The sequence below is a fragment of the Haliaeetus leucocephalus genome, unplaced genomic scaffold, assembly GCF_000737465.1.
Source record: "Haliaeetus leucocephalus isolate CR32 unplaced genomic scaffold, Haliaeetus_leucocephalus-4.0 Scaffold656, whole genome shotgun sequence".
NCBI lineage: Eukaryota > Metazoa > Chordata > Aves > Accipitriformes > Accipitridae > Haliaeetus > Haliaeetus leucocephalus.
The window spans coordinates 9,079,797-9,105,916 of record NW_010973092.1 but is presented as its reverse complement, the minus strand read 5'-3'; the positions used below and the strand labels follow the sequence as shown (position 1 = coordinate 9,105,916).

Genomic DNA, 26,120 nt, shown 5'->3' with positions numbered 1-26,120 from the left:
AGTTAACATAATATTGCATTATTTCCTGTTCAGGAGTTTGATAAGAAGGCGGAACCATACTGTAGTTCCAAGCAGAGTTCACAACACTAACATTTCTGAATAACAACAAAAATATATCCCCAAAAACGACTCAGTCTTTTTTTTAAGTGACCCCAAACCATGTCCTGCAGCTGCAGGATTAGAAAGCTCAAAGCTGCACAAACAACAAATATATGGAGAGATGCCTATAAAGCAGCTTTAAATTTGGCTGGGGCTTAGGAATGGAAGGGTCTGAGTTGCAAACCTTGGATGAAAAGTGACTTTTTCAAAAAGGCATTTGCATTTGTTAATGAAAAGCAGCTTTGAGCCAAGCAGGGAGGGGATGCAGAGATGCTCTGAATGTGTGTGGTGGCACTGCCTGGTGTGAGCCTTTTCTTTCTACTAAAGAGGAGAGCTCATATTTGCACAGCAGAAACCTGCGTGGAATTTGTCTTCTCACCTGAGTGCAGGAAAAGTATCAACAAGACTTTCCTCCCCCTTCTTCTCTTCCTCTTTGTGTCTTTTATGGGGAGAGCAGACTTGGGAAGGGAAGGTCCACTCAGCTGCAAGGGGCAGTGGAGGCTTCTCCAGGAGAAGTCACCTTCTCTAGGGGATGTCCCTGCCTGCGGGTGAATCCTGTGGGCAGTGCGGGGCACGGCTGTGTGTTTTGGCTGCGTGTTTCAGCTGCATATTTTGGCTGCTACCAGCCTGCAGCAGCCACGATGGCATGGAACAATTGGTGACAGAGCCACGGTGGAGGGACATGTGCAGCAACTGGCTGAAGACACTGCAAAGAAAGTCCAGAGCTCATCTGGTCTGACCTTGGGAGCAATCCAGATAGTTATTTTTAGGCAACTGGTTCTGATAGGGAGCAGTATCACTTCCAATCTCTTCTGGCCCCACCTGGGTAGGCGATGAGCACTCCAGCCCTGCCCAATGCTCTCAGTGGTGCAATGAGAGATCTGTATGTCACTTGTTTTTCACCATTTCCTGCTTTTGCTGATTTCCAGGGTCTCTTCTACCAACTGAGTGAGGAAGAGGGGAGGTTGCTGCCTGCCTCCAAGCAGGAAGGATATATGAGATTATTCCACTGATGGGCTATACATCATCAGTGTCTAACGGGCTTCCTGCATGGGGAGGAGGTAAGGGTTATGGAAAGGAGGGAAATTAAATTTATCCTGCTCTACTGTCTCTTAGAGTCATCAGAAATACAGGGCTGGGACCTGGAAAGCCATAGCTGCCTTTCAGCCTCCTGATTCCCTTGGGTTATTCAGTCATTTCTCTGTGGGGCAGGGAGGAAGAGAAAAGGAAATGGAGCCCTTTAAATCTTTTGCTCCCTGACTCATTATCAGTCAGTTTCCCATTTATTTTATTTCCTTTTTCCTCTCCAGGCAACTTCTATGGCTCCCATTGGTAAGCCAAGGGGCTATGTGACAAATTTTGCTTGGATCACGTAATATGATTTACACAGTGAATGTCACAGATGATGTGGATGGTAAAAGGGGATGGAGAGTTTTTAGTCTGTGATATTTTCCCAGGCATTACAAATAGGTAGTTTAGTTCCACCTCAATAGCTGGGAAGCTACCTTTTCCTTCCAAACTGCTGCTGTTCACACAATAAACATGTTCTCAGATACATCAGCAAAGGCTCTTGAGGAAGGGAGCTTAAGAGCTCCAGGCTTCGTCTGGATGAAAATCACCAAGAAAAAAATGTTGGTTTTCATTGATTTTTATGAAGTGCCAGGTTTGGGCTGGAGGATTCCAGAGAGGTGAAATATCTGATTTCCCACTAGTGGTAGATATGGAAAGCAGGCCTGCCTGCTTGTGTTGTCATGGGTCATGTGTTGGTGGTATTCAAGATGAGGTCACCTCAGGATTTGATAATGTATTCTGACTTCAGGGAACATTTAAGTGACTGGGAGGTAAGGGGTCAAATTCCCCTTCTTACCCTACTTGGATCCTGTTGAGAGGCAATGGAGTGGGACCACAAATTGGAGATGGGAATCTGATGTCTAAACTTTCTTGGGAGAATCAAATCCCTCCACCCCCAGATGCTGGCAGCCTGGCTGGACTGATTTATTGTGATTTGAGGAAAGGGACAGGGAAAGACATGTAAGAGATTGCAGGCTTCACTTTTCTTGGTCCCACAACTGAAAAATTAAGAGTTGATGTTTCTCATGAGAGCTTCATGGACTATTTGGCTTTTGTTTTTTGGGAGGAAATAAAAAAATATGTCTGTCTACTAGATGGTGTTTTTAAATTGGCAGCTGACCATGCAGACTAGCCCCTCTGTAAAATGAACCCAAACAAAGTTGCTAATGGGACTGAATTATAAAAAAATCCTTCTTGCTCCAATTAGGAAGAGCACCAGCATGCCACTGGGGCCTTCTCAGTGCCCATGGGTGATCTCTGGCTGGTGGAGCTGAGCACGTTAACGGCGGTCCCCCGGGGTGGGGGGGTCTGAGCCCTTAGGCTCGTACTAACAAGTGATGTTTCACAGGCAAGAGAAAACTGCTCCTGTTTATCAGGAAAATAGGGGTGAGGTTCTCCAGAGCAGCTGGGAAACGTGCACTCCCTCAAATGAACGTGGTCATGCGAGAAAGGCCCCAGCTTTCCTTCCGCTGTTTTGGGGAGCGTTTGGGTGTGCCACGCAGCCCCTCTGCCCCAGCTGCTTCTCTGCTCCTCTGCAGCGGCTGGAGGAGCTGGAGCCCATGCTCTTGCACTGTCCCCAGGTGCCACAGGGGCAGCTGCCCGCTGAGAAAGCTGGGGTTTGCCCCGCGCCCTCAGCCTGCCTCTCCTGTTGGATACCATCGGCTCACGTGCGAAGTACGCGACCTCCCTGGCACGGCGTCTCGATGTGGCTAAACAGAGCCACGCTGCCTTATAATGGCAGCTCTGCACGGCAGGGCCCTTCCAAGGAGCTGCACAGCGGCACAGGGAGGAGGTTTTGTTTCAAACAATGATATCATTGACAGGCTGGAGTGGGACCAAGATCACTCCATGTCGGTCATCAGCAGAAACAGTCTCAAGCCATATGTACATTATGGCACTGAGCCACTCTTCCTTCGTTTGGCTTCCTTGCTTGTATTTAACCCGGCTCCCAAGGCTTTCTGGGGAACAAATCTCGCCAAGAGCAGGCTCTTCCACCCTGAGCTGGATGCTGAGCTGTATCTTGGGGAATGACTGATCTTGCCGAAAGCTGGTTGCTGTTGGAAGGGTGTGAGGGCTTCTCTAGAACATCTTGAGTGCTCTTGTGTAGCTTAGCCTGGCCTCAAACAGCCCCACGTGGCTGCAGCTGTGATCAGGGTTTAGCAAAGGAGAGTGCTCCCATCCAAAAACATCTTTTACTCCGACTTCATCAATTCTTCATGCTGATAACTCCTCTAATGAAGGACTCCATGCTGCCTTTTAGGAAGATGGTGTGTGCTAGCAATCTGCCAGATGCCTGACTGGATCTCAGAAGCCTTTAAATGATGTTGTTTTGCATCCAGACTTTTGCAGCTTCATCTCGAGCTGCTGGAGAGGGAGTCACTGAGACATCCAATGTAACAGAAAAGAAAGGATCAAATAGTGCTGTTTTTTCCAGGCTTCCTTTCTCTAGCAAGGAGGTGAGCTCTGTGCTCCTCTGGAAATGGTGAATCAGGTTTGTCAATGCTTTGCAGGGCTGAGCTCCCCTGGAATCAGCCATTCAGCCTGGCAGTGATCCTGTCCCGAAATGATGGCAGATAAAGGCCACTGCTAAGGTTGGGGTATGTGTGTCTCATTGATCTCGCTTGCTTATCCAACAACTGGTGCATGTGGAGAAGGGGGATAAGACTGGCTGATAACTTTGGTGCCCTCTGAGATGGAAAGAAGGCTTATTTTCTATTTATTTACAGTTTGGTGGAAAGCCTGATGCTAGCTGAGGAAGTAAGCTGTGCTGGGAATGAACTTTCACAGGCTCTGAAGTGACATAGCACCCCAAGGGTGTTGCAAGATGTCCTGTTGTTTTTCCTCTTTCCTCACTGCCCTCCCCACCGCACACCGTGCAATGCACTGTGACAGCCCTTCTCAGCAGTGCTGCAAGAGCCCCAAGGCTCCCTTGTGTTAAGGCAGGAAAGAGTCTTCAAAAAAGGACTGTTTCAGCTCGGAATAAGAAGCTGGACCATTTACAGGTAGCCTACAATGTAGGGTAGGTGGAGAGAGGCTTGAAAGTCATAACATGGCACCACTCAGCCAGGTGATGCGTGCTTTCAGTTCAGCAGCTGCGTAAGTATCCCTAAAAATTCAGGCAGACCTCTCAGCTCCTTAATCCACCCTAGAAGAGGATAAAGCCTGAGTCCGCAGGCAGGAAATGTGCACACACCATATGCTGTGTGGCATCGTCCTGTGCCCTGAAACATGGTGTGCCGGGCGCTGGTGCCCGTCATGGCCCAGCTTGGCACCGGCGCTGGGCGGCAGTGCCGTGGGGCTGGGCAGGAGTCGGAGCACTGAGGAGTTCTATGGTCAGTGCTGGAGGAGAGATAAAATAGCTATTCATAGTGAATGCTTTCCAAGAATAAAGGAGCAGGAAGAAAACATAAGCGTGCTTGTTTGGGAATGAAACGAGTAGGCTGTGCAAGGCTCAGCTACTGGAAATCCATGGACTGGTGTCTAATTTTGGCTTTAGTAGAACAGGGCAGATGCACACTGGTTTACTGTCTACTCTCGAGATGACAGTCTTACACAGACCAGATACCTGCCAGAGCACGTTGCTCAAGGCAATTTCCTGCGAGTTAATGCAATCTGTTGATTAAACATTTGTTTCTTGCAGCCTCATGCTGAGCAAGCTATTGCAGTCAGGGAGATGAAGGGAGTTATTTTCTGTGGGATGGTGCTTCCATGCTTATCTTCAGTTTACAGATCCAGTGTAGCTGAATGCAGCAATCTCGCCTTCTGATCACTGGCAGGATCTAGTGATGAGAATTAACACATCAGAAGGAAACAAACTGAGCTTTCCTGGGCTACGGTGAACTTTGAAAGGGGAGATAAAAGCTGTTGTATTCCCGACATCAAATGATATCAAATACAACAGTGGCACACAGTTTTGTCTGACACTAAGCCATCAGTACTTGTTCAGGTGTCTGAACCTTTGGATGTCAGATGGGGAAAGCACTTTCAAACACTGATAAAAGGTTGTGTTTCCTGTTTCTCTGGCCTAATTTAATTAGGTATCACAAGCACCCAATCCCTTATTTAAACAGAGAGGCTTTCAAGGTAGATTAGACCTGACTGCCCTATATCAAAAACCATGGCAGATGGAAAAATCTGTGGGTTTGCTTCTGATACAGCTTTCTTCATCCAGCCTAAAGAAATCAAGCAAAGACGAAAACTTTTTCTTCCTTGCAGGTCATTATTCAAAAATCTGGTGCATGAAATGCATTAAACAAGGATGCAGAACTGAACTGCAGCTGCAATGTTGCTTGGCATCGCACTGCCTAGGATGCACGTGGCATCCTTGTGGCAAGGCAAGAGGGGCACTTTGGTGGCCTGACAGCACTGCAGGCTTGCTGCAGAAGTGTGTCTCATAGATGGGGCATGTTCTGTGATCCTTCTCCAAATTTTTGGAAGTGAGGCCATTGTTTTAGAAAACTGTTTTAAACCTACATTTTATGGCTGCTGAGATGGACACAGGATATGACCTTCTTGGTTTGGCCCAGATTTTGACTTGCTGTACTTTTTTACATCACTGTTTAGCAAATGCAGATGTTTAAAAAAAAGGGGAAGGCTGTTTCTTCTGGAACAAAATCAAAACGCTTACTATTCAGTGCACAGGAGCTCCTTTTATAGACTTTTGGCCTGATCCTGGGCTGAAGACAGGGAGAATATTGTCTATATGAGGATGACATGAACAAATTCAAATTGGGGAATCAGCATTTTCATAGGACAAAGATGTGAATCTGCTTCTGGGCAGAAGCTGAAATGTAAATGCAGATTGGTTTATAATAGTACTCAGATTTGGACACTGGAGAGAGTCTGGATTTGAGCTGAGAACTCGCACCAGTGCCCAGATGTGTCCTGAACTGGCCCGTGGTGTGCTTGCTACTCTGGACTCTGCTTTGAATCTAATCCCAGTATGACTGGGGCATAACGTGGCAGTAGTAAAGGAAACTCTGCACAGAGACTTGTACCCATTAAGGGATGATGATGATGTTGGGTTTCTGGGGTTTTTTTAAGTCCTCACATAAAAATTGAGTTGTTCACTTGCAGCTGTTAGAACTGGATCTTGGTGCCTAATTTAACTCACATCAGGATAGGCTCTCCCTTATTGTTTTAATTTGAAAAGAGCACTTAGGAAGACGGCTTGCTGCGCCCTTTCTGAAGTGGATGTGCTCCATGAGGAGTGCCCAGCTCCTGCCAGGACAGCAGATAGATGGATGCGGCAAGGTCAGCCAGGCTTCCACCTTCCGACCCTCTGCCATCATAGCGCGCTCTGCACAGGGAAGCACAGCCTGCGGCGCTGGTCCTGCAGTGGCTCCCGTGGCTCCCATGCCACCGGGAGCCATTAGCCGCTGCTTCCTTGGGGATAGCGTGTTAACAAGTGCCTCGCAGATGGAAAATGTGATCCGGAGCAGAATGCGGAGATACAGCACAGCTGGTGTCCTGCAAATACCTGTCTCCCACCCACCTCCTCTGTGTGTTGCAGTTGGTTTCGCACTACAGGTAGCAAATGGCAACCTCCCCAAGTCCACAGTGGTGCTTCACAGCAACAGGAATATTTACACTGACTTCAGAAAGAGCTGAATCTAGCTGATTTTCTAGCACACCTCAGAAGCAGATATCCAGGTCTAAAGAAAGGTCTTACTTTTTTTTTTTTTTTTTCTCTTTTCTTTCACCCCCTCCGCCATGTCTGCAGAAACCTCTTTGCACCAGGCTACACTGAGACTCATTACAGCCAGACTGGAGAAACCCAGACCGTCTCTCTGACCCACACGGTGAGTGCAGGGAGCGCTTTCCCTCCCGCAGTGTGTGGGGGAGACCAGGCAGGAGGCCCAGAGAAGCGAGTGAGCTTCTTTCTCCAGACCCTTTCTTTGAGGCCACAGGTCCTCACAGCTTTCAGCTGAAGGGGAGGGCAGTCCAGCTTTCTGACCTGGAGGGTTCCAGTGACAAAGTGTCTCCATCCCTGCAAAATGGTAAAAACATCTCACCGTTCTGCCCGAGCCCTGTATGAGAGCCGAGGTCAGCCACCAACATTGCTCCACTCTCTGGGTGCTGGGGAATTGTTTATTCCTCCCGCTGCTCATCCTCTTGCTTTTAGTTTTGCCACCGGGTACTCCATGCTGGGGATGTTCCCAGCCTTTGGGAAAACCAGCCCGTGTAAGCTGGCTCCTGTTCAGTAAAAATCCCATAAATTACTGATCTCACGCAGGCCTTGGCTGACTCTCCACTGCAGTGGCACAAAGATGTGCATTGGTTGCAATGCAAAAATAAGAGATAAAAACCCCATGAGATCATCTTTACTAACGCTGTCCCGGGGCGAGGGCAAGGGATGTGATGAATATGTTGGCGTTTCTGCCCCAAAGCCTCCTTGTCCCTGCCAGAGGCTGCCTTTGTCTTGCCAGGAGCCCCCAGACGGGGACTTCCCCGCTGTCCGTGGCATCACCCTCTCTGGCACTGAAGGCACGTCCTTTGGGGCCTGACCCAGGGCCCGCTGCCATTGATAGGCAGCTCCTGTTACAGGCAGAAAGCTTTGGATCAGCCTTAATGCTGCAGCCATCTGAGTTGCTTCCTTGGGGATTCAAAGCTCTTAATTTTTACTGGCAACAAGGAGCCGTTTGATGCACTTGCACAGGCCGCACATGGCAGCTGAAAGGCCAAATTTCGATGCAGACTCACAGAGATTTAGTTATGATAGTCAACTGCCAAATGCAGTGGAAAGAGAACAATTGCTGCAGTATCGGCAGTACTTGTATGGGAGTCAGTGATGCCTAAATATAGCAGGTCTCGATCCTGAAACTGCATTGCCAACCCTTGTTCCCTCTGCCTTCCAGGACCACTGCTTTTACCATGGGGTGGTGCGGGGCTGGGAGCACTCCAGTGTCACGCTCAGCACGTGCCGAGGGCTGCGGTAAGTGCCCGGTGATGCCGGAGCTGCAGGAATGCTTCTGTTCAGCTCTCAGCGTGCTGCTGCACAAGTTCTGCTCCCTAGCAGCCTGGTTGCTGTATTTCTTTCTAGGCAGAGAGACCTCTTCTCAAATGCCACTCAGCCAAGGGTCCTGGGCATAAAAGGGAATGTGTTGAGGGAGATGCAGAAATTTGGGTGTCATTAGTAACCATGGCCTCCTAGCCAGCTCTTAGACTCCTTCCCCCTTTGTGCTGGCAATGTGGACTCGTGCAATGAGTGAGTTTAACTCAAGAGTCCACTGGAGCAAAAGACACTCTTGTTAGTGACTCAGGGCTGCATCGTTACAGAGATGGGGACGAGACTCGCCATATCCCAGCCCAATACTCTACACTAATGCAGAAACCAGCTCCTTCTCCCAGTCTTTCACAACTGGCAAGTTTTTGTGTGCGTTTTGGGGCAAAGTCTTCAAGTCTGAACTTCCTCCTGGGTTGTCAGCCCCCTCTCTGCTTTCTCCCTGGGTGGTGCCGGGGTTGCGTGTGTTATGCATTTAAAACCTTTGCTTTGGTAGTAATGGAGTCTTTGGCAGGAAAAGATGGTCTGTATCCTCAGCAGGAGTAAATGAAACAGCTCATTGCAACTAAGGAGCTGCATTTATTTACACCGGCTCAGAGTTTGTTTCCAAATCACCACATGGGCTTTATTGATATTTGTGGTCATCTGCTCTCGAGGGCTGATTGGAAGCTGTGTTGATGGGATCGGCTCCAGCCAGGAAACAGCCGGTGCCAAAGCAAACCCGAGACATCTTAAGAGAATGTAGCACAGGCCAAAGAGCCCAGAGAGATAAACAGGACAGTTGCAGCCACCTGTGGCTTGCAATAAATAATCCAAAAGCAAAAGTAGTCACAAGTGTGCCTTGCTTCTGTCAGCCTGCGTTTTCCTACGCTCTGCCTTCCAGCTGCAGAGGAGATGGAGATGTCTCGGTGTGCACACGCAGTAGGCTTCCCGCACCCCTGAGCTGTCAGTGTGTGCTGGTCACTCCTCGACATTGTTTTCTAATTGCTGGGAAGGCATGGGAGCTGAGCACACGTGGCTGTTTTCACTCTGAGCCTTCACAGGGCAGCGTGCTGCCTGTCGAACTACACATCTTCTAGTGGGCATCAAACACAGATTTCCAGCTCTCCTGGCTGTAACATGCTCATTGAGAAACCCAGAACTGTATGGCTATGTGCAAGTCCCAGAAAGAACTGTGGTTTTTCTGTTGACAATGTCTTCACATTTTTTAGGTCAGTTCTGTTAAAGACAGATTTCTTCAATTGGTTGAAAAGCTTCCTGAAGAAAAAGCTGTATGTTAAGAAAGTCAGTACTTCTCAGGTTAGCACTGTTGCAGCGCATGCTCCAATAGCCCCTTAATTGAATGTCTGAGGCCCATTGAATAGATTTTAGTTTATGCAAGCTCAGGGATTCCCCTCTCTGAACTCAAAATATTTCCATCCTTTCTACTAATGAACTGAATGGCCTAGTAAGGATAAGTGGCTTGCCAGGGTCAGACAGGAACTCAGCAGCAGAAGAAGGATTTGTCTCCAGTTGCTGTGGTAGTAATTAACTTTCCCTCTTATTGCTTCCCGTTTCAACAGAGGACTTATCGTCTTGAGCAGCAATTCCAGCTATACCTTAGAGCCGGTTCCCGACAGCCCAAACCAGCACTTGATCTACAAGTTAGACGACCTGAGGTTGCAGAGAGGAACCTGTGGCTACCAGGGCACTGGGGATGCAGCTGAAGACTGGCTCAGGGACTTCACAACTGGGATGAAACCACCCCGCCAGAGGGTAAGCAGGGCTCAAACCCGGTCCATGCACCACGCTCCAAATTTCCCACCTGTTCCAAGCTGGAGGAGCCTGCTGTTCTCCTGGACCATAGCTCAGAAAGTGAAATAAAGGAGAATATTTAAGGCTTTGTAGCAAGCTGGTTGCCAAATAGTGGCTCCAGCAGGGAAATAAATGAATGTTGGGGACTATTGTGTAGCATGAGGAATCTGGGCTGTACCTGTTCCTACACAGATTTATGCATCTGATATGTGAACAATCAGGTGGGCTGAGGACAGGCCTATGGGCACTTGCTGTAGCTAGTGGATGCTATAAGTTGGTTGCTATAAGTCAATCACATCTGGAGGTCCCTGTGTGTGACGGGGTGGGGTGAATGGCCAGCAAAAAACAAACTGGGAGAAATGACCTGTACATATGTTTTATGAAGAGTTTCTTGGGGGATATTGGCGAAATAACTTATGTTGTTGCTGCCGCAGGTGAAACGGGAGACTCTGCAGGCTACGAAGTACGTGGAGCTTCTGCTCGTGGCTGATTATGCAGAGGTAAGAAGTGGGGTCATGTGTATACCAACTGAGCACTGGGCCCAGAGCAAGTATCCCACCTGCAGCATCTCCTGGAGTGGGGAGGGCAGCTGGAGCTCACCAGGTTTCCCCTTACTATCCCGACGGTCCTACCCCCACCAGCAGACAGGGAGACCTGTGTCTTGATCACTTTTGTCCTAGCAGCCATGACCTCTCTGCCACCACTGTCAGCCGCTGTCGGCCGGGGAGAGATGCAGGTTGTGATTTGGATGACAGACTAGAGTCAGAGGTTGGTCCTGACTTCCCAAGGTACCAGTGGTCGGCCCTAGTTATCGATGGGCGAGACTGCCTTCAGCCTGGGGTGACTTGTGGGCTTCCAGGAACGACGTGCTTCTAACTCTGCAGTACACTTAATCTCTAGAGAAGATAACTGATCATCCTCTGCTCTGAGCTGATAGCAGATGTATAAATAGACATTTTTAAGGGTCCAGATCATAGAATAGGGCTGGAAGAGACCCAGTGAAGTCAGCAATCCCTCCCCCATCCCCAGCCTGGACAGCACACCAGATGTACTTACTGACAGTGCAAACCGTGCAGTATTTTGCTGATCATTTAATCTCCAGCACAGACGGGAGTCAAACTGGTCCTATTCATAATTTACAACTTGAAACTCCAATAGGGAAAACCACATAGTGCTCCAGGCTATAATTTATTCTGAACAAAACTAGAAGCAGAACCTATTTTGGTTTCTCTATTAGGCAGCAGGATACCACGGAAACTATGGGAAAACACACTATACCCAGGAACTGCCATGTGTTGTTCACCGTTTGATCAGACAAGCTGGGGTAGACACCCTCACAGTGTTGTCACTAACTGCCCTTACGTTATTGTCTCCCTTGCTAGAAGAAAAGTCCCAGGTTTTATCACCTGTTAAACAAAAATCTAAATATTTTGTAACTTTAATTCCTTGAATCAAACATTTTGCTAAATTTAACCCATTAATTGGCAGGTGGTTTAAATAGGCAAATTTGTTGAATGAGTGAGATGATGAGTGGTACGGCAGCCTTGACCTCAGACATGAAGTCACGTTACCATATATTTTACCTGGCACATTTGTCAGAGCCCCCTGGCTCTGGGGGCTCTGGTAAGTTTGGGTTGCACCACTGTGTTACTACCGCCACTTGAGTAACATCCCTGCAGTGGGATGCCAGGGATGAATTCTGAATAAACATGTATGGGTGGGCTTATAGTCAGATGTACAGTGAAGGAAGGCTTTCAGGCTTCACTTCATAGTTACCTTCTTATTGCCAGAGTAATGGGACTTGTTTTAACACATTTCAGATCTTCCTAGTTGCCTTTGTGCTGCCTGACATGTTCATTTTGTTCAGTTTCAGAAGCATCACTTCAATATTGAAGCAACAAGGCTTAAATTAGTGGAGGCTGCTAATTACGTAGATAAGGTGAGATCAGGTGTGCATGAAATGAGGAAAGCAAAGCCCAAATCATGAATTATGAGAATTAATTGCAACAGAGGAAGACCGCCTTCTTGGGAGAGAGAATGATGTTTCAGCCACCCTCCCCAGTGACTTGGGGAGTGGAGAGCATCTGCCAAACAATTCTGTTGTTGGACATCAGGGACAGGGTGGGACAATCTCCATTCCTTACCTTGGAACCAGCGTGAGCATCTCTGTGTTTTTATACATCTCTGTATTAACTGTGTTACCTCAATAATGCTTTTTGAAAAGAGACTAAGGTATTCACTTCAAATTGTAGGAATCTTGGTAAGTAGAGCTGGGAGGAGCCTTCAGAGGTCATCCTTGCAGTGGTACCCAGTGCTGCTGAAGTAAAATTGTCTACTTTTCAGATCTACTTCCTTCATACTCCCCTTCTCCCCTTCAACTCCTTCCACCACTCCCTTTACCCTACTGCCCGTGAAGACTTGTCCTGTTTGTACTTGATGTGGGCAGCAGATTATTTCCTTCCTCTTTTCAGGAATTTTGACACATCTAAAGATAAACATGATGTCAGTTTCCAGTCTTGGTTTCTCTAGATTATCTGTCATTCATTTAAAAGTGAAAGTTCAGCATCTCTAGCTCAATCGTGTTTAGGTTTGGGGGTGGTGCACATTTCTCTCTGCAGACGTGTGGCACTAAATTGCAATGCATTTCCAGAGGAAACATCTTCTCTGGACGTGTGTATCTGTAGCAGCATTTAGCAGGGTTTATATTCAAGATTTAAAACACAGTAAAATAAATAAGTGGTGCTCATTTTGTCATCTCTTTTCCTTCCTGTATCTTAGTTTTACAGATCCCTGAATATCCGGATTGCCTTGGTGGGGCTGGAGATCTGGAGTAGCTGGAATAAATGCGATGTAACTGAGAATCCCTACTCCACCCTGAAGTCCTTTCTGGCTTGGAGCAGCAAGGAGCGGGTGCACAGAAAACACGATAATGCCCAACTAATCACGTAAGTTTATTTCTCCTGAAATAACCTGTTTCTGACTAGTGGGTTGGGTGGGTGGGAAATCAGTACGTAAGATTATATTGTTTTAAGATTCAGAGTGGCAGATTTATGTAGAGGCTGCTCAGCCAGCATTAAGCTCTGGCACTCAGAGCACAACCATGTTAGGAAAAGTGGAGGTCCCAGGCTTGTCAGCAGTCTCAATACACACGCATCAAAGTGCATCAACTTTATTGTGTGTGCATATCGCAAGCAGCTGCACATGATCTGTCACAGCTACATGTACAATTTCAAGACAAATCTGAACCATAAGCAAGACCTGTAAAGGGGAGCTAAGCCCTTTGCGGAAGGCATCCATTCCTAACTCATCCCACTGAGACACGGGGGACATGGTGCTGGGAGCTAGCTGATGGTCTGTGATTCATCCTACTGATCTCATTAGGGCCAGTAGCTATGGCCAGCAATGCAGATATCATTGGAAGAAAAATTTGCAGCAACTGTTAGACCTCCTTACCTCTTCCATAGTAGTTCATCCACCAGTAAATAGTGGTGAGTCAGAGGAGAAACCTGTAGGACTGAAATGCAGAGATACAATGCCTTTTTTCTTGTTTTGTTTGGTTGGTTTTCTCCCCCCCCCCCCCTTTAACATTACTGTATTTCATCTTTACCTGGTCATGTCCTAAGCACAATTTCCAGGGCTTCCATTTCAGACATGCCGGCAAGGACGGTGCAGAATTCCAGCTCGCCAGGCAGGAGCCGAGCATGGCTGCACCTCAAAGGTGTTATCTAGTACTCTGTCAAGTCCCTGAATCCCAAGCTGGCAAATATCAGGCTTAAGGTAAATTAAGTATTCACAAACAGTACCCAATTAAGGATCCAGAAATAGTCTTTTCTGTGCTTGTTGCAAAGCTCAGCGGGAGCACTTTTTTGGCACCAGATCATTATAAAAAAATAGGATTGGCTGGTTGGCCCATAAAACAAAGTACTAGTCCAAGAAAAACAGGTCTTAAGGCTTTGTAGCTCTGCTATAATGTCATGTAATTGAAGATACTCCAAAAGAAAATGCATTCACCTGACACTGTGTGTATGTATGAAGCTGTGGACTGCAGGATGCATTTCTCTGTCTTGCCTTCTCAAGTGCCTCAGTGCCATTTCATGGTCTTTCTGGGTTGATTTTAGGGGTGTGCCCTTCCAAGGTACCACAGTGGGCTTGGCTCCCGTGATGGCCATGTGCTCTGATTTCCAGTCAGGAGGAGTAAACATGGTAAGTAATTGCTCAGAACTAATATGATGTTTCTTGCCAGCAGCGAATACATAGGAGAGATGCCTCCGAAAGCTCAGGAAGAAAATATTTCCCATGAAGGCCTCTAGCTCACCTGCTCGTAGGCAGGAATACCTCAGTAGATATTTTCTACATGTAGTAATGAGAAGTGCCACTTACCCCATTGACTCAAAGGTGCACAGGTAAAATGCTGACGTGCCTCTTTCACCTTGCTCAGGATCACTCTGATAATGCCATTGGTGTTGCTGCTACCATTGCCCATGAGATGGGACACAATTTTGGCATGAATCATGATTCAGCTGGCTGCTGTACTACCCCGGCAGAAGATGGAGGCTGCATCATGGCTTCTGCAACTGGGTGAGTTCATCTTACGGGGTCTCATGGGGAAATGCAAAGGGCTTCGTTACAAGAGCCTTGGTGGAGTAAGAGCTAGAAATGCAGACTGAAGGTGGGTCTGTTGCTGCCTGTTGGAGCCAGTGTGTTTATAGAGAAAATACTGCTGGGCAAACTCTGGCTCATCTATCAGTACCAATTTGCTAAATTCCCAATGAACTTATTCCTGCCTGAGATTGGCCTTAGGTAATGTAAGGACCTGGAAGCATTTAGAAGCGGAGCTCTAAACTGTCTGGTAAAAAGGAAAATTTTCCTATCTTATGTCCTGAGAGACTGTCTCAGGACCCCTCTAATCCCTCATCTCAGAGTTTGTGCTTCCCACCGTGTCCTACCAAATGATCCCTCACTCCAAAGCAAGTTCAATGCATATATGCACACATCCTTCTGCAAAACCTGGATTGCCTATTGCCAGCAAGTACAGGGAAATGAGGGGTGACCAGAACATGTGTGACCTTGGCATGTAGAGGTTTACATGGGTTTCATTTCTGTGTTGCACACAAGATGCATAGATAGACAGTTGATAGTGTTTCTAAAGCATCTCATGCAACAGCTAATGTGCGTTATAATGTGGTAACGAGCAGAAAAAGGATTGCTTCAGGAAATAACTGATTTTTATTAAAAGGCACAGCAATAGGGCTATATTTCTAAGTCAGAAGACGTGAAAACAGATCGACTGCATGTTGTCTTAAGAATACTACTTGGTTTCAGTGAGCCACAGACAGCCTGTGCTTAAAAGGGAAGAAATAGTTGGCTCTAAGACAAAGGGGAAGCGAGAGTGACTCTGGAAACCCACAGGGATTCTAAAGCTCATTTTGGATGAGGAACCACAACAGCTTCTATATTTCAGTCACGTAAAAACATCGGACAAACCCATTCACTTAAAGCCACATTCCCTGTTTCCTCAAGCCTTACTCATTGGGGTTTAGCAGGTTTTAACAAAATTTTCTCCATAGATATCTTCTTTTATGTGCATGATTTCCTCCGAATAAGGAAGAACATTTAGGTGAGAAGTGGAAACAGTGGCATGCAAGTAGAACACACAACATGAATGCACACATGTACGGTCATATATAGAGTGCATAGATTCTGGCATTGTAGCAACAGAAATTAATAATTCATGTAACAGCAAATATTCACATCCTTTGCAATGAGGCAGTAGATAGGAAAAAGGAAATATTATTCTAGCAGTTAGATTCACGAGAGTTATTCACTGTCCGAGTGCTGGCTTTGCAGGCTTGTTCAAGCAGCTGGGAATAAGCCACAGCTTCAGTATTGAGCAAGTAAGGACAGCCATACTAGTCAGCTATCAAAGTCAAATCTAACTCAACATATTTCATTTCGATAAACTTTATTTTTTAAGGCCATTACATTACTAGATAGTCTTGCAGTGCAATCTCACCTTATCTTCAAATGTAATCCAGATGGATCTGATTTTGAACAGGCACACAAAATCACGATCCGCTTTAGCACAGTTTCATAGATTTCAGAGAGAGACCTGTGTCCTTTGGCACTTGTCAGGATTTGCATGTGCTCATTTTTTGGTTCTCTAAACCATTGCCCAGATCTGTCTTGATGTTTTTCTACATTGTCCATATTCAGGCACCCATTCCCCAAGGTATTCAACCAGTGCAATAGAAAAGAGCTGGAGAAGTACCTGCAGTCTGGTGGAGGGATGTGTCTCTCCAATATGCCGGATACCAAAAAAATGTATGGTGGGAAGAAATGTGGAAATGGCTACTTGGAAGAGGGGGAGGAGTGTGACTGTGGAGAGGTGGAGGTAACAATTGTTCAGATTCCAACCATTTGGGGTTTAGTGGGACACAATGATTTTATTATCTATTTTGCAAATACATTTATGTGATATGATGCCTTCCCTGTATGTAAGTGTATACACAATGTAAATCAAGGCTGTAAAGTATCACGTCTGTCTAAATTCACAGTGTGTAGTACAATGCATCCCAGAACTCGGGGGTGGTGTAATCCATGGCTGAATAGAGGTGATGAAAACTTCATCAGAAAAAGTAACCTTAGATGTTGCAGTTTCATATATAAGTTCAGTTTACCTACGGCTCCATTCCTGATAAAGATGGGACTTCTCTTAGTGCTGCATCTCATTTCTCCAAATCCATACTTTGAGTAATAAGACAAAAGGGAACTGGAACCAGCAGCCCCGACTCACCAGATGTAAGGAGCACAACCTGTAGTATCCATTCAGTCCAACAGAGGATACAACTATGCAGTACTGTAATTCAGCACGTGCTGGGTATCAGGAACGTACTCCTGTTACTTTGTTTGCGTGTAATTCATCATGTACGAGAACTGATTAGCGTCAGCCTCACATTTCGATGCTCTGGCATGTTCTTGTCTTGAACATCTGCCTTGTAAACTCTGCTGCATCTCGCTGTCTTCCAGGAATGCAATAACCCCTGCTGCGACGCCAGCACCTGCTCCCTGAAGCCGGGTGCCGACTGTGCCCATGGCAGCTGCTGTCATCAGTGCAAGGTGGGATGTCTGGGTTTTCCTAAGAGAGGAGAGGGAATAACGATGGAGGAAGTGTGAGGCTGAAAAACGGAGGGGAAAGGGGAGGAAACACAGCCAAACATGGAGTTCAGCTCCTCACCTGCAAGCAGCATGGTCTGATTTTTAGGTACAACAGCTATGAGTGCAATCAAACTAGTAGGGTCCTTTCTTCTAGCTGACTGATTTAATTGGCTCCTGTGATAACTTAAGATGAGCTGTGAATGCTGCTGGAATGAAGTCATACTGCCTCTCTTAAACACTTAGGGGTGGGATGAATCAGAATGAATATTTCTCTCCTTTGGCTCTAGAAGAAATCTAGGCAGAGCTCTTAGAGCAAACACTTCCTCCGGGGATTAGGCTGGATGCTGTATTTGCTCTTTTCTGGGATGCAGTTGAATTCCTTTAGCCCAGGTGCTTGCTGAAGAAACACTAGCAAAGAGGATTGTATGTGTGTGACCACTATAATTTTAAATCTCAGCTCTCCTTATAGAGGCTGGTTAAAATGTGTTTCTGATTTTGGAGCCAAAGAGCTCAAGCTTTGACAACAAATTACCTCAAAAATGAACACAGGCAAACATTTCTCTTAAGCTCATTTTTGTGTTTGCACATTGACTGTGTGCTCTTACTGACCTAGCCTGAGCATGTGGAAAACAATTTTCCAGGGATCCACCTGGACTCACTCCTTTCACAAGACACTTTGAAAAACCTTCCAGATGTAACTGTGTATGCCTTTCCGTTCTCCATGTCCATGGTGGACAGGACAAGAATGAACTGGGTAAACTCATAAGCAAGGGAGACATAAGTTACATTAGGAAAAGGTCTCCAGCAGAAATGACAGCCAAACGCTGAAACAAACTTCCCAAACAGGGAGGGTTTTGAGAACAGATTACACAAACATCTGTCAGAAATGGTTTAGGTAAATCAGACCGCACCCTAGGGTAGAGGGAGATGGATTGATGTCCCCTTGAGATCTAGCAGCCTTATTTTCTGTGCATGATTTCATTGCTACCTAGGGAAGGGATCCAGTCGTTAATTTGATGCTACACAGCTCACCCAGTTAATGAAGTTACAGAGTCATTTGGATCACTGCTGACCTCAAAAAAAACCTAAGACAGGGTGGATGAAGAGACACATGCAAGATTTTTCTTATCTACAGGGAGACATTGTGCAGACATGAAACCACAAAGGTGCCAAGCAATAATTCAATTTTTTTCCCTTTGTATCTTTTTAGCTGATGTCTCCGGGAACTCTCTGCAGGGAAAGTTCAGGACTCTGTGACCTCCCAGAATACTGCACTGGCGAGTCACCGTTTTGCCCCCCCAACTCTTACCAAATCGATGGGGCTTCCTGCGACGGAGGAAAGGCGTATTGCTACAGCGGCATGTGTCTCACATATAAAGATCAGTGCTTGCAGCTGTGGGGGCCTGGTAAGGACACTACTTGCAGTGAAATACGTTGTCCTTTGAACAGGCAATATTATGTGGCATCCTACTACTATTCACCCTGTGTAAGGCAGTAGTACCTTCCATACCCGTTATCAGTAGTGAAGTCTGAGGAGCCTTTTCTCCTGCCTTGCTTGCTTGGAGGAGGCAGCAAAAATTTCCCATGCTCAAACCATCCCAGAAAAGGAGCAACTGACTGGTTGGCTTGGGGTGAGATGGGCTGCCAGGCTCCACAGGAATCAGCCACCTGAGTCTCTTCCGTGCAGGAGCAAGGCCGGCACCAGACGCCTGCTTTGAGAAGGTTAATGCTGCTGGAGACATCTACGGGAACTGTGGGAAGGACATCTACGGCAACTACAGGAAGTGCGAGATGAGGTAGAAAACAGAGTGACAGCCAAGAGTTGCTTGTTGGAGATGTTTTTATATATTACAAAATTATGGGCCAGTAGATAAAACTGATCCATGCTTTGGTTTCACTCCCTCCCTCTGCCTCCTGGGAAACCAGCTGCATCCTCATCAGACTTAGAGCCCTTATGACTGCAGCTTTAAGTTTACCATTTTCCCTGCCTTTTGCATTTTAACACATCTAGTTGGTATTTTTCCCAAGCAACAGAAGAGGGGATTTTCAAATCCATAGGTTAAATGTACCTTTTTAACTGAGACAAAAACTTCTTAGTCTTATCTGTGATTTTGTTGAGGCTGGCCTACCCATGGGGACAGTGAAATGGTATCATCAGTACCCATCAGACACTGTTGCTTGGGCGAGCTCTTGGGAGGTGCTTGCTCTTTTGCCATTGAACAGTGTCTCAACATTGCTGCTTTAATTTACATGTAGAGCTGATGCCTGTGAAACATGCAGCAAGCCAGAAATAATCACTTTAGCCTTTCCTTTGAAATCAGAGATGCTAAATGTGGGAAGATCCAGTGCCAGAGCTCTGCTTCCAAACCCCTGCAGTCCAATGCGGTGGCCATAGACACAACTATCCGCACGCAGAGGACACAGCTGAGGTGCCGAGGGACCCATGTATACAGATCTGAGAGTGAAGAAAAGGAGATGCTCGATCCTGGCTTGGTGCTGACAGGAACAAAATGTGGGAGCCATCATGTAGGTACAGTCCTGCCTGTAATGGTTTTGGGGAGGTTCAAGGTATCACTTTTCCGTCTGGAAAGTGTTTTGTGGTTATCAAGCCATTCATTGAGCAAAGCAAGAGAAAAATAATTTCTTAGAGGCTTCTGAGAAGTAATGGAAGAATACAAACCAAAGGCCTTATCTTAAGTCATTACCACATGAAGGCCAGGGCCAGTGCTAAATTTGGGATTTGCTAGTTGGTTGAGGTTGTTTTGCTTAGAGGTGACACACAATTAGAAATCAAGACAGATGAGAGCTCCTCCACAGACTTGCCACACGGGCATGGCCAAGCTATGAACTTCTGAGTTCTCTGATGTGTGTTAGATGCGATTCAGGGTAGTGATTAAATGTTTCCTTGGGAACCGGGTTAGCTTCATGGCCTGTTGTCCTGCCCAGGGGTCGTGGATTAACCCCAGCCAGCAATTAAGCACCACACAGCCGCTCACTCACTTCCCTCCTACCCAGTGGAATGGGGGAGAAAATCAGAAGGAAAAAGGTAAAATTTGTGGATTGAGATAAGAACAATTTAATAGAAAAGAAAGGAAGAAACTAATAATGATGATAATAACAATAATAAAATGACAATAATAATAAAAAGAGTGGAATATACAAAACAAGTGATGCACAATGCAATTGCTCAGCACTTGCTGACCGACGCCCAGTTAGTTCCCGAGCAGCGATCCCCACCCCAGGCCAACTCCCCCCAGTTTATATACTGGGCATGACATCACACGGTATGGAACACCCCTTTGGCCAGTTGGGGTCAGCTGTCCTGGCTGTGTGCCCTCCCAACTCCTTGTGCCCCTCCAGCCTTCTTGCTGGCTGGGCAGGAGAAGCTGAAAGAAAAATCCTTGACTTGTTGCTAAGTAGTGTTTATACTAACTGAAAACATCAGTGTGTTATCAACATTCTTCTCACACTGAATCCAAAACATAACACTATACCAGCTACTAGAAAGAAAATTAACTCTTTCCCAGCCAAAACCAGGACACCATGGTATTACTTGTATTGCCAAGGTGTCTGGGACCCCACAAGTCACGAAATAGTGAGGCGGTAATATGGTACATAACCCAAAGAGCTAGCGCTAAGTGTTTGGATCCTTTCTCTGCAGGTTTGCTTTGAGGGACGCTGCCAGAACACATCCATCATCTTCGAGTCTGAAAGCTGTAGCAAGAAGTGCCATGGGCATGGAGTAGGTGCCTTCCTTTTCATCTCCATTTCATACTGAAGCAGGATGAGCTGCCATTCATCTGTGGATGGTTGTTCAACTCAGTTCTGATACCATGCTTAGGTTTGCTCCAGACTCCGGCTTCTTGATTATTAATTTGCACATTCCTTCCATGTTTGATGCATTTTCTGGTCTGTGAGTGTCCCTTTGACATAGGATTTAAGGAAGTCCACAGGAGGGATATGAATTGCAATGAATGGAAAACAAGAAGGGGTAATCTTACAGAAAAAACTTCTGGGCCCAGTTTAGATTAAATAAAAAAAAAATCAGACTTACTGAGGGAAAAAGAGTAAAAAGTCATGTTTAGAACAGTTTATTCCAAACTGTGCTATGCTATGCCCGCAGGGGATGGAAAGAAAAGGCTGGCGAGAACTTTTTATACCTTTTGTAGATGTTTCTGGCACAAAACATCAGCATCTCTCCATCCCTATAGTCCAGTTAGGCAATGGAGAGGAGTGATAAATGCAGCAGTGTGTGCCTCCCTGAGCAGCCTGGGAGGCCCCATGATGTACCTGACAAGGAGAGGGACTCAACCCGGTCTTTCGTTCCCAGTCTGCTTCCTCTCTCACAGTCTGTGAAGCTGTAGGAAATAGTTGTCAGCTATTCCACAGAATCAAATTAAATGTTACAATTAGCACAGGACATCCCTAACCAGAGGGATCAGGCCCCCTCCAGGGGCTGCCTAGACAATAAAACAAATAGCAATGGGCCAAGCAAAAAAGAAACCTTCACTGGATGGAAGTCCTTCAGTTTTGAGATAAGAACAAGAGAAAGGAACTTTTAAATGCTGCTTTTGTCCTGAATCCAGGTTAGTGGCCCTTCAGCCACTTGTCTTTTGGAAAAAGGGACAATTTCTGAGAGAATAAAAGGCACTGTCACTCCTGAAAAGAAAATGTTTCCCGGTACTTAACTCCCTATTTATGCCAATAAGAGTTTCTTCTGTAGTGCATTATCCAGCAAGGGCTTCATTTTATTTAGCTTGCAGATTCTTTAGGAGCTGGCACTAAAGTCTCTGAGTCTTCCTGCTCCAGGTCTGCAATAACAACAAGAACTGCCACTGCAACCAGGGGTGGGCCCCCCCGTTTTGCAACAAGCAGGGGAGAGGAGGAAGCTTGGACAGTGGTCCCCCCACGCCTGAAGGTGAGTGGGTCCAACTCTGCTGTGGTGGCACCTCAGAAGGACTTGAGTTAGATTGGGAGCAGAGAGTTTTCCATTTAACTAACTCTACTTTCTTGCCCTCAGGCCCTTCAGCAGTTGTGATAACTCTCGCAATCCTGGCTCCCATTCTCCTTCTCATTGGAATCATGTTTTTATTCTATTATATGAAATGCTGGAATAGATTTGCCATCTGTTCTCTAAAGAAGACCCCACAGTTCAGGTAAATTGTCAGTGCTGTGCCTTGTCTGCTTGCATCCACCCCCTTTCAGTGTCAGCACAGAAGAGAAATTGCAAAGGCTGTGAGGAATATAACTAAATGGGTTTGTTGGTATAGTCCGTATTTGCTTCTCATTTTTTTACTTCAGTTAAAACATAATGGAAAATACAGCAAAGAAAAAGGAGAAAACATATCAAGTAAATAACACTCTTTTCTTTCTCTCATTTTCAGCGACACCTCTGGAAATGGGCATGCAAACCCTGCCTTCAAGTTGAAAACCCCCCAGGAGCAGAGGAAGGTAAGGGCAAGGTCACCTTCCACCTGCCTCGGGAGAGATGCAGTTGCCCTAAGATGTGGGATGTGGTTCCAGCTCACACTGCGATTGGGCAGTGGTTTTATCAAAGGATCCCACACAAAAGTAGACAGACATCACCCATGGCTGAAAGCCAGTGGGAGCTGTATGTAGTATCTATTTCTAGTGATTTCTTTAAAGGCAAGAGCTGGGATTTGACCAGGCCTGTGTGGCTGCTTGTTGCTCCTGATAGATCCTCTTCTGTCACATCCCCCTCTCAGAACTATTTTATTTGCAGTCACATATAACACTAATGCCTGAGTTACTTTGTTCTCTTGATTCCTATTTCTGCTTTGTGATCCCAAATTGTCCCAATCTACCTAATCAAGGTCTGCTAGACATATACAACACATACTGGTGTTGCAGGCAATATTTTCTACTATGTGGTTCATAGACCTCATGTAGATCCTCAAAAGCGTAACAGAGAGTAAAAAGGTGGTTTGAAGTGGAAATACCTAACTCCGGGGATTTCTGGGTCTTCTGCACAGGTGATTGGCTTCCCTGAAATCCCATCAAAACCTCCTCCCCAGCAAGCTCCAGGGCTCCGAATAAACTCGCAGCAGCCACCCGCCTTCTCCGCCGGTTACAGCTGCGGCGTGGGGCAGCCCACTGGGCCAGCACAGCCGGCACCTGCAAAGGACGTTGCCCGGCGGACACCCCCAAGCCGGCCAGCACCCCCTGCTCCCAAACCCCCCCTCTCTCAGGTACGGAGTCGCCCCGCTGTCCTGCAGATGCTGTTTGATGGGAAGTTTCTTCTGAGTGAGGCTGGTGAAATCTCTCTAACCATGGGAGGGGGGTGTAGGAGTTATTGTGCTCACTAATGCGTGCTCCATCTCGCCACAGGACAATTACTGGTGGTTTTCCTTGCTTTGTAGTGCAGCTGACAATGACTGTGCTGGATGCCAGCAGGCACAATTACTCTTAATTCGGGTCCCCTGATACCTCTGACCTGGACCTGAAGTCAGGTAGCTCGGATCACAAAGCAGCATTCACCTTACCAAGGTCATCTAAACATTTTTTAGCTGCAGATCAGATAGATGATTTGCCAGGAATAAAAGGACTGTATGGATTTTTCCCTAAGCAAGCCTAGCATAGCTCCTTTTACCATTTGCATGTATTTTATCTCCTGGAAACAAGCCCTTCTGAGATTACAGGCAGTGATAAGCCTGAGGTTCAGTACTGAGTACAGAATCTCCATTCCTTGGGAAGATCCCTCGGGTATCTTGCATTTGGCCATTCCTGGACTAAAGCCTTGGGAGCCTCAAAAAAATTTTGATGTGGACCAGAAATGGGACCTTTAGCATGTTGCCTAGGAAACATTAGTCTTAACCCAGACTGACCCCATCTTATGTGAGCATCCTAGCCAGGAGGTTATTTTGAGGGTTATAAGGAAAGGGTATTGATTTACTTCTTTTGCTGGCAATTTTGTTCTGAGCTTAGTATGGACCCCACATTCTTATGGGAAGGATAGCAAATCACTCAGATGGGCTTAAGCCCATTTTACCAAAATATTTCCTTACTAGCTTTATCAGGTTATGTCTAACAAAGAAGCAAAGGGCTCAGTTACAGGGGATAGCAGGAGGCTGGCTCCCAGGCAGTCTCTCTCTGAAAGATACAGAGGAAAACAAACCCAAAATATTTTAGTGAATGGGATTTGTTTCTAGCTCTGTTGTTCCTGTGAACAGCCGGCACTTCAGCAGGAAAGAAAACTAAAACAAAAGCAGGAAGCTGACTGTAGTCAATAAGGAATAGGTATCCTTCCCAGCTGGTTGTTGACAAGTTCCCCACAATCTCCATTGTGTTCCCTCCTCAATGCATCCAGTCTCTTTATCTCAGTCAGACCTACTAGATGGAACACTTTTTCTAGGATTTCCAAAAGAAACTTTACTGTTTCTCGGTTGGAGGAGTGACACAAACTGTAGAAGGTACAGGGGAAATCATTAATTTCACTGTTTGCTAGTGTCGGCATCCTTCCTAGACATTTGTAGTATCTGCCAGATTTGCTCTCTTGCTATTCCTACAGGAGCTCTTTGGACCCGGCAGTCGGTGGGATTTAGTCTGCCTTGTCCTTCCTGCCGTCACAGGGCAGGGTCCTTGGAGAGCGATAGATCCCCAAGCATCGGCTGATGTGGCCGTCGAGCATCACATTTATGCCTAGTCTAAGGAGACTGCAGGGTTTTTGGGTGCCCTCCAAGTTGTGAGTGCAGCTGTGTTTATTAGATCAACACCTGTAAGCCAGCGACAGCACAGAGACTAAGCAACAGCAGGCAGTTAGTTCTTGTGTGGGTAACTTCTCCCCAGGGTCATGCTTTACACTGAAAGTCATTAGACAAATGGAAAATATAATGCTCTGAGTATCCTATTAGGGACAGCTGTGCGCACAAACAAAGTCATAACTGACTGTAGGTGGGTACAGGGCTGTGTGTGTTTGTAGGGCACATGTACATAGGGTTTACAGGCATTGTATGGGCAATCATATAGTGAGCTTATGTGTGTGAAAACCAACCTTAAGTGCATCAATAATGTGGCTAATTAAAACGCTCTGGAAAATAGCTTCCCTATTGCTTGCAAAATTCAAGGCTTAAAACTTCTGGATCATCTAGTAGCCAGAACATGACATGCTTTTAGCCTGCAGCTCCATTTAGGAGGCAGAGCGAGGTAACCCTGTTACCCTGTTTGGTTGTCCTCAGCTCGAAGCCAGCTGCCCAGCAGTTTAAGGCCATCCAGTCTTCATGAAACTGGATAGGTGAAAAACTCGTACATGTTGAAAACCACTAAGCACCTGCATAATACAATAAGCCATAGCGGCAGCCACCTGCGCTCCCTCTTTGCTTTAGAGAGGGAGAGGTCTTTGCCAGCATGGTTTTACCTGTGTCCCTTCAGTCCTTTGCCTCAGGCAGAGACACTACAGGCTGAGTTGCGATGGGGATTTCTGCCCAGTCTGTAAGGTTTCTCCTGGTTTTCATCATGCAGCCGTTAGATGGTAATATTCCTGGGGTTAACTCCAAACAAGAGACCTCAAGGTGGGCAGCTGCATACCCAGTCTGCTGTCTCAGACCTACAAAAAAGAAAAAAAACCCCAAAAGGTCTGGAGGACCTGTGGCCATACCCAGAAGTTCAGGCCATGTAAAGTGAATGCAAATATTATCTCTGTTTTCAGGCTGTGTCCAGGCTGAGAATTCAAAATTGTTTCTTTCTTGCATAGGATATTTCTAGGCCCCAGCCACCCCAAAGAGCTTTGCCAGCTAATCCCATCCCAGCCAGACCCAGAGACTGGCCAGGGAACAGCCCTGCCGTCTCACTGCCTCCTGCACACCCCAGGACCCCAGGACGACTCCAGCCTGCTGCAGAGGTAGGCGCTGAGTGCCGTGATGGGAAGCACAGCAGCATCCCCTCACCACTGGGCAATATATAAAAGTACGCTGAAGGGAGTAACCTTGCTATCGTACTGTAAAACACCCTCATGCGCAGCCCCGGCGGGTAGGAATGGAGA

General features: G+C 46.5%; 1 protein-coding gene across 1 annotated transcript in view; it reads left to right on the top strand.

The window, feature by feature from the left end:
• Positions 1–26,120, top strand: part of ADAM19 (ADAM metallopeptidase domain 19) — a 33,222-nt gene that overhangs the window by 6,312 nt on the left and 790 nt on the right. Inside the window, exons 3-21 of the mRNA XM_010579214.1 lie at positions 6,893–6,971; positions 8,028–8,104; positions 9,736–9,928; positions 10,402–10,467; positions 11,835–11,906; positions 12,746–12,912; positions 14,086–14,170; positions 14,406–14,545; positions 16,181–16,358; positions 16,994–17,083; positions 18,333–18,528; positions 18,810–18,918; positions 19,444–19,648; positions 20,784–20,864; positions 21,932–22,040; positions 22,143–22,278; positions 22,507–22,573; positions 23,116–23,331; positions 25,833–25,979. Of these exons, the coding sequence (XP_010577516.1) occupies positions 6,893–6,971; positions 8,028–8,104; positions 9,736–9,928; positions 10,402–10,467; positions 11,835–11,906; positions 12,746–12,912; positions 14,086–14,170; positions 14,406–14,545; positions 16,181–16,358; positions 16,994–17,083; positions 18,333–18,528; positions 18,810–18,918; positions 19,444–19,648; positions 20,784–20,864; positions 21,932–22,040; positions 22,143–22,278; positions 22,507–22,573; positions 23,116–23,331; positions 25,833–25,979 (2,413 nt within the window). The remainder of the gene's footprint in view (positions 1–6,892; positions 6,972–8,027; positions 8,105–9,735; positions 9,929–10,401; positions 10,468–11,834; positions 11,907–12,745; positions 12,913–14,085; positions 14,171–14,405; positions 14,546–16,180; positions 16,359–16,993; positions 17,084–18,332; positions 18,529–18,809; positions 18,919–19,443; positions 19,649–20,783; positions 20,865–21,931; positions 22,041–22,142; positions 22,279–22,506; positions 22,574–23,115; positions 23,332–25,832; positions 25,980–26,120) is intronic.